The 7,198-nt window shown below is 64.2% G+C and overlaps 1 protein-coding gene across 1 annotated transcript in view; it reads left to right on the top strand.

The window, feature by feature from the left end:
- Window positions 1-3,839: 3,839 nt before the first annotated feature.
- The window catches only part of LOC113205660 (sodium- and chloride-dependent neutral and basic amino acid transporter B(0+)), a 15,855-nt gene continuing 12,496 nt past the window's right edge, over window positions 3,840-7,198 (top strand). Inside the window, exon 1 of the mRNA XM_052275452.1 lies at window positions 3,840-4,874. Within this exon, the coding sequence (XP_052131412.1) occupies window positions 3,840-4,874 (1,035 nt within the window). The remainder of the gene's footprint in view (window positions 4,875-7,198) is intronic.

Genomic DNA, 7,198 nt, shown 5'->3' with positions numbered 1-7,198 from the left:
TTTGCCTGTTTCCCCTCTACACTGATAAACTAAGTGATTAACTATTCAACACTTGTAAGTGTGCAACAGAGTTGTTGTGCCAGGCCCTTGCAAGTGTTAAAGAGTTGAATAATTTTGGTTTATCAGTGAATGAAAATTACCGTTGTCTCGGCCGCGACTGTGTAGAGCGGGACATGAGCGGCAATGCAGTTGGCCCAAACCACCAGCGTACCCCACGCTCGCGCTAACTCTATGAAAATCTAACAACTCGATCAAGGGTGGGAAGTCCCGCGCATAGAGCGTATTTCTAGAGTTTTCAGAGTAGCACGAGCTTCACCCACACTTAGGTGTGTGTGTGTGTGTGTGTAGGACTTTGGTCCAGCTCTTGCAACTGCCGTAGAGGTGGATTTTCACAGTGAGGGTAGAATGTCATCCGCGTGGATGTAAATGAAAGGAGACAAATGGCAACAGATTTTGTGGAGCTAATTTCACTAGAATCACACGGCTCGTAGGTACGTCCACACTGTGGACGTAACAGACGCATCTGTTAATTTACGTCCAAATCATTGGATGTAAACTTGTGGACGTGTTTTCTCATCGCGTAAATTCTGTGGACGGGCCGAATCGAAAGACCCGCCTTCCCTGGCCCAGCCTCTTAGTGTGGTGAACGGGCGCTATATATCGTCTAGAAATTACGTCCGCTCTTCTGAGATTCATTCGGCAAATTACGGCAGCTCGGCGCCTGCAAAACTCGGGGTAGGCCACCCCGCTGTGCACGCATGCGCTTTATGCAAGATATTGCCTACCCATCAGGCGCTATGAGGGCTTGCATTGGCTGAATTTGGCAGGTTCGCAACGACGAATGATGGACGTAGTTTCTGGATGACCCCGAAGAGTAGAATTGGGTTTGGAGCGTCACTGAACGGGAGCAGTTACACGACGCGGCTCACCGAGGAAGAAGACGGATGCCACGGGCAGCAGATCATGCGGTCAGCGCTCCGATCTACGCATTATTGGGTAACGGGCACGGCGGTGATATGTGGGCTCCCTGTCTGCCGACCGCCCTGGCACTGACCGGTCCTACGCATCGCGTTGCTCAATCGCTTCACGCCAGCGGCTGAGCAGAGAGGAGGTGTTCGGGACCCGCTGGCGGTGCGGGGCAGGCGTGGCAGGCGTGGCGACACCCGCCTGCCGGACCGGGGAGTTAGCCGACGCGCCCAAGAGGCGTGCCCGTTTCCGTCATCGACGGATGTGCCGGCGGACCAGGCCTGGGCACGCGTGTCTCGCGGGGTGTTTCCGGTTATCCACTGCTCGCCTGCCGTACACCTCTTCTTCCGGATTACCGGGCGCGGCATTCTCTTCGCGTTTTTAAGCAACCGCCACAACAAGCTTGGCGTGAGGAGGAGGATCGAGTCGGGGGGCGGAGCTGCCCTGCGGCCGCGCTGTCGGTCGGTCGCCCTGGGGCCCCTCTCGACGGCGTGCTGCCCCGGCGCCCCCCGCGTCCCTCGCGGTGCCCCCGGGGGTCCCCGCGCGCGCCCGGTGGCCGCCTGCCGCCACGGCTGCCGCTTGTTTTCTCTTTCTCTTAGAAATGGCCATAATTGTCCACGGGCCGCGCGGGACGAGACGCGGGGCGGCGGCGGGACGCCTCTCTGTCCTGTCGTCGCGACGCTCCGATGCGCGACTCTCAAATCACTCGGGTCGGAAATGTTTACGCGTGCGCTGCTGTTGCCTGCTGCCTGCTGCCGTCGCCTCGCCTCTGCGCCGCGCGGCAAAAACGGCGCGTCGGGGAAAAGGGGAAAAGGAATCCGAAACTGTATAAGTAAAAACAAACACATCCCTCAACGCCGCGCCGCCCTCTGGAGGTACGGATGTGCGCGGCGGCGGGCCCCGCGGCGACGAGCTGCGGCTGCGCTGCACCAGAAGGGCGACCGCGCGATGAGCTGATGAGCTGCTGCAACTCTCTTTCTCTTGGGCCCGCGGATGGAAGTGGCGCTCGTGTCAAAACTGTTGATGAGGTCCGGGGGAATTGGGTGCCGCGGTGGTGTGTGGCATCTGAAAACAGAGGCGGCCGTCTTCTCGTCAGGCTCGATCACTTTCCTTGGACTCATTTTCGGCCGGCGGCCTCTTCCACTCCACGACGCGGAGCCGGCGCGGCGCGTGTGACCTGTGCGCTGTGGGCCCGGGCGATCAGGTCGAGTGTCACTCGCGTTAGTCGCGCGGCGATGCGATTCTTCCTTCCACTTTCCCACTCAAACTCGCTCCCTGCTGTGCTGTGTCCACGTCGGGTGAATGTGTGTGTGTGTGTGTGTGTGTTGGTTGGGAGGGGGGGCGTCCTGCGGTAGCGCTGACCACGACGCCGACAACAACACGGACGCCAACCCAGTGACCCAGAGGAGAGACTATCGCGGGACCCTCCACCACCACCACCACCCCTCCACCTTTCCGATCCGCATCGTCGCCGTGCTCCCGCGTCGCGCACCTGGCGAGGATAGATCGGGTGACAGGTCCGGCGACTTGTCCGGCCAGGTGTCTAGGACGGCGGCGAGGCGGTGGTGGTGGCGGCGGCGGCGATGCGGAGGTGGTCGTCGCGGGACCGGCTGGGCCGCACCGAAGGGGCGGCTGTTCCGGATGTCAGCGCCGAGTGTGTGTGAGTGTATCGAGTGTGCGTGTGTGTGCGTGCGTGTGTGTGAGAGTGCAAAGGGAAAGGGTAAAGAGGTGGGGGGCGACCCCGCGGGGCACAACTCACCTCTCTACGACCCGTCCCGGCCCCGGCCCGACCCGTCCGGCCGCGCGCGTCCCTCGGCCGCCGAATCGCCGCAGCGCAGCCTCTCAGTCCGGCCCAGTCCGCGGCCGCTATACGCTCCACGCTCCTGCTGGTCCAGTCGGGTCCGGTCAGCCGTGTCGGGTCCTGCTTGTGAGTGCGGCGAGTGCGGAGCAGCGCGTGTTGGGGGCGCGTGAGAGTGCTGTATGTAGTGGGCGTGTTCCGCGGCGGGACATGCGCGGGTGAGCGCGGCGCGTGCGTGCGTGCGCGTGCAGCGGGTGACACGACGCCGTCGTCGCGTGCGGAAGTAGTACGTCGTATCGTGCTCGTGTCGCGGGTGCGTGCCGCGAGGTGCCGAGTGATATGAGCTCTTGACGGAGGGGGCACCACGATGACCATGTGGTTCGTGTCGGCCAGCAACGGGTCGTACGACCCGCAGCTCATGACCAGGATCCACGACAGCGTGGCCGGCAGGCTCCCCGGGATGGGGCAGCAACAGGCCGGGCAGCAGCAGGCTGGGCAGCAGCAGACTGGGCAGCAGCAGGTGGGGCAGCAGGCGGTCTGCCCCAGCAGGATGCAGCAGTACGACCACAACTGCTTCAAGAGCGCGCTGCACCACAACAAGCGGCCGCAGCGCGCGCGCAGGTCGCCGTCGGCGGGCTCCCCGGAGCAGGGCGGCCCGCACCCGCCGGCCAGCAGGACGAGCAGGCCCAAATGCAGGCCGGAGGCGAGGCAGGAGCCCCGGGCGGCCGAGCCCTGCGTGCACCAGGCCCTCTCCGCGCCGTGCGTGCACCGCGGCCACCACGCTGCGCCCTCGGCGTCTAAGAAGGGCAAGGATTGCTGCAGGCGTCGCCCGCAGCAGCACCAGGACCAGCCCAAGCGCGTGTACCACGAGTACCGCAGCGTGAGCGCGGACCGCGCCCGGGACGTGCTGCTGTGCGAGGAGGCTCCCCCCGGCCGCCAGGACGGCGCGCCCGCCGTCTGGCGGTCCTACGAGACGCTAGCGCGGCCCGACGTGGCCCATGTGAAGCAGGCCCTGGAGCACGCGCTCGTCAGGAGCTTCCAGCCGCACGGCAACGGCGCGCCCGTGTACGAAAACATGGCGTGGAGCCGGCCGACGGCCGCGGCGAGGGCCTCCAGGACCTCCAGGAGGACCAGCGGCGACGCGGAGCGCCGGCACCACGTCCAGGCGAGCAGCCTGCGCGACGTGTCGCTGCCCAGCGGGGACGTGCTGCGGCGCAGCTTCCTCCGCGACGAGAACATCTACAGCAGCCTCCAGGACGTGCACCGGGACGCGCGCCGCCGCGACAACGCCTGCTGGCCACCGGAGAACTCCCTCAAGCGCCAGTTCTCCTCGCAGAGCGTCAAGCCGTTCCGACCCACCGCGGCCGAGAACGTGCTCCACCGCAGCCTCAAGGACCTGAGCGGCGCGCCGGCCTCCGCCAGCAGGGACTCCCTGGCGCAGCAGGACCCACCGCTGTGGAGCTTCAAGCCCGAGCCCGTGTACAGCAGCCTGGACAACGTGCGCCTGGGCGCGGGCATCGTGCTGGCGCCGCCCCCGGGCGCCACCCCCGCGCTGGGCAGGGTGCCGGCCAGGGCGCCGCCCCCGCTGGCCCTGCGGCGCGACGAGTCCTGGGGCGCGTCCTGGCGTAGCCACCGCGGGGGCAGGCCGGCCCTCATCCTGCCGACGCCACCCCCCGGCCGCGCTGCCTCCACGTCCGCGCTGGTCGCCGCGCCCACGCCGCGCGCGCAGCACGGGGCGCATCACGGCGCTCAGCACGGTGCTCAGCACGGCGCACAGCACGGGCTCCGCGGGGTGCCGGCGTCCCCCAAGCAGCAGACGCCGCTGCCGCCCCCGCCGGACAGCAAGGCCGTGCCGCTGTGCCTCCGGCCGCACGCCTTCTCGCCGGCGGGCGCGCCGCGGGTCAAGAGACACAAGCACGAGCGGAAGAGCAAGTACCAGCACCTGGTGGACGACAACAACAACAGCAACAGCAGCGACAGCTTCGTCCTGGTCAAGAAGCCCGCGTTCGCGGTGCAGGTGGAGGCCGCCGCGGGCACGGCGCTGTGCCCGAGCTGCGGGCAGCCGCCCGACGTGCACATCCCGCCCTGGGCGCTGGCCGCCGCGCGACCGGTGGGTATACCTCCTGCCCTCCTCCTGGCGTCCTCTGGCCCTGGTCAGCACAGCCCGGTTATACCCACCGTTATATCAGGACCACAGCTGGCCGACGTTGCATTCTGCTATCGCCCATTCCGCAGATACCGCGAGTGCCGAGAGTGCCGGACTTTTGCAACACACCCGCCGCCATGCGAGCAATGCCCGCCATGCAGCAGGTCCCCGCCGTCCGCGCCGCCGCCGTCGTGGCGCTCGAAAAATGGTACCCACGGGCGGAGGCGTGGCCTGGCGTGGAGAAAGTATCGCTAATCGCCGGCTAGTTTAGGCGCGGGTTATAATAAGACGGAATAAGATGGGATGAGTGTGGGGCGGCGGGGCGGGCCGGGCCGGGGCCGGCGTGCGGCGCTTACAACGTAAAGCGGACTGCGTGTTTTACCCATACTTAAATGAGGCCCGCTGTGTCCGGCGCACCGCAGCGCGGCCTAGAAGCCCGCCGCCCCGCCGCTCACAAGTACTGTATTGCCAAGCAATTACTCGCATTTTCCCGCTCGCTAATTTTTCTGTTTAACTGTGCCATTACAAGCAGCTTTTTCTCTCTCTCTCTTCATTTCAAATGGATTGGTGGCTGATTTGCAAAATAAGCCCGAAGGCAAAAACGCAAAACGTTGTTGTTTCTTCTCGAGCCGAACGACTATGATGCCGCGTCGGGGTCGGGGTCGTGTCGGGACCGTCGTCGCCGAGCAGGTACTTCCCATCCGAGATAAGACGACGTGTCCTCGCACGGCTCTTCTCCTCAGCGGGCCTCGGAGTGCTCCGGCGTGTTCCGGGGTGTCATTAGAGGCGCCTAAGCGGCGAGACGCACCCGCCGCGCAGACAATGGCGGCCGCGGGGTGCGGCACGGGTCCGGCCGCGCGTGACCTTGCCCGTCCGTCTGCTTCTCTTTCGCGCGCGGCTCCCCCTCGGTGATCCAGAAGAGTGTGCGGAGGCAGACGTGATCCTAATGTATCGGTCGTGTGCGCTGCTCGAAAAAAAAATCAAAATCAAAAAAATCGGTTGAAATCTGGTGCGTGATGTCTACACACCCGCTCCGCCCCCGCCGGGCTGCTGCAGCGTCTCGTTTTTTCCCCCGACATTTCACTCGGCTCACTACCTCTTCTCTTTCCCTCATCTCGGCCCGACGGGAGGCCTGCTGCATGTAACCGTATAGTCACGCCCCGGCGAAGGGGTTATGAGATGATTGTGATATTCTTCTTTTCCGCGGCCGCTGGACGCCCGACTGACTGACTGACGGACGGACGGGCCGACACCCCAGCGCGGGGTCGGGTCGGGTCGGGGGGCGGCCCCTCCGTTTGCACCCGATGCACTTCCTGTTCCATTGGCCTTTTCCTCCTCCCATTTGGCCGTCGATGCAATAATGCCGGCTGTGCATGTGTACCGAGGCGCTGGCGCTGCTGGTGCCATGTTCCGTCATTAGCATGGCCACCCGCTGGCGGCCCGCGGGGTAAGCGCCACGCGGCGCGGCGCGGCCCGAAAGAAGGAAAAGGAAGTGCATAAATCCTTCATGTTGTCTCCCGGGCGCGCAGCTGCAGCAGCGGCTCCGATCCGACTGCCTGCCTGTCTGCTTGCACTCTCGGCGCACCTTCGTCCGCGCGCGCAGCAAAAGTGTTTCATTTAATATATAATGTGAACACATTGGTCGCGAGACCTGTTTGTGCAGCAGGTTTAGAGCGTACGGTTATGCAGTCACCTGCTACATCGGCCCCTGTCAACATCCCTCATGTCGGCCGATGTCTGTGAGGGTTTCGCTTTTCCCCTTCATGCAGATCCGCACACAAGATTTCTTTGGCTCCGTGCACTGGTGGAAGAAATATCAATCTAGAGTACCGCACGCACGCGCAGAAAGAACGTCCGTCATTCGCTGCTTTGATCCTGCCAAAGTTCAGCCTCTTGCAAGCTCTCCTAGCGCCTGGTGGGTAGGCAACATCTCGCCTGCAGCGCACGCGTGTACTGCGGGGTGGCCTACCCCCGAGTCTCGCAGGCGGCATTCTTCCGTTGCCGAATGAATCCGAGTATACAACGGGCGTACTTTATGGACAATGCCTTCCGGTCCGAGCAGGTATTGTAGGCAACTACACTACGGGGTGGTGCATGATGTACCGTCTAAACTATGGAAGTGTGGCCCGGGCGAATAGCAGCCACCCGATCGCACCTTCTTGGTCCTGGTATAGAGTAGCTCGATAAGTGATTGGCAAGGAGGTGGAGAAAAGCCCTGCCTCGCCATCACCCACTTTGAGGAGGACTCGCCCACCCGGTGCAGCAGGAGAGCTCGGCCGGGGGGGGGG

The sequence above is a fragment of the Frankliniella occidentalis genome, unplaced genomic scaffold (assembly GCF_000697945.3).
Source record: "Frankliniella occidentalis isolate FOCC.00 unplaced genomic scaffold, Focc_3.1 Scaffold627, whole genome shotgun sequence".
Classification (NCBI taxonomy): Eukaryota; Metazoa; Arthropoda; class Insecta; order Thysanoptera; family Thripidae; genus Frankliniella; species Frankliniella occidentalis.
Note: the sequence above shows the minus strand (reverse complement) of the source record. Positions and strands in the feature narration are given on the sequence as shown.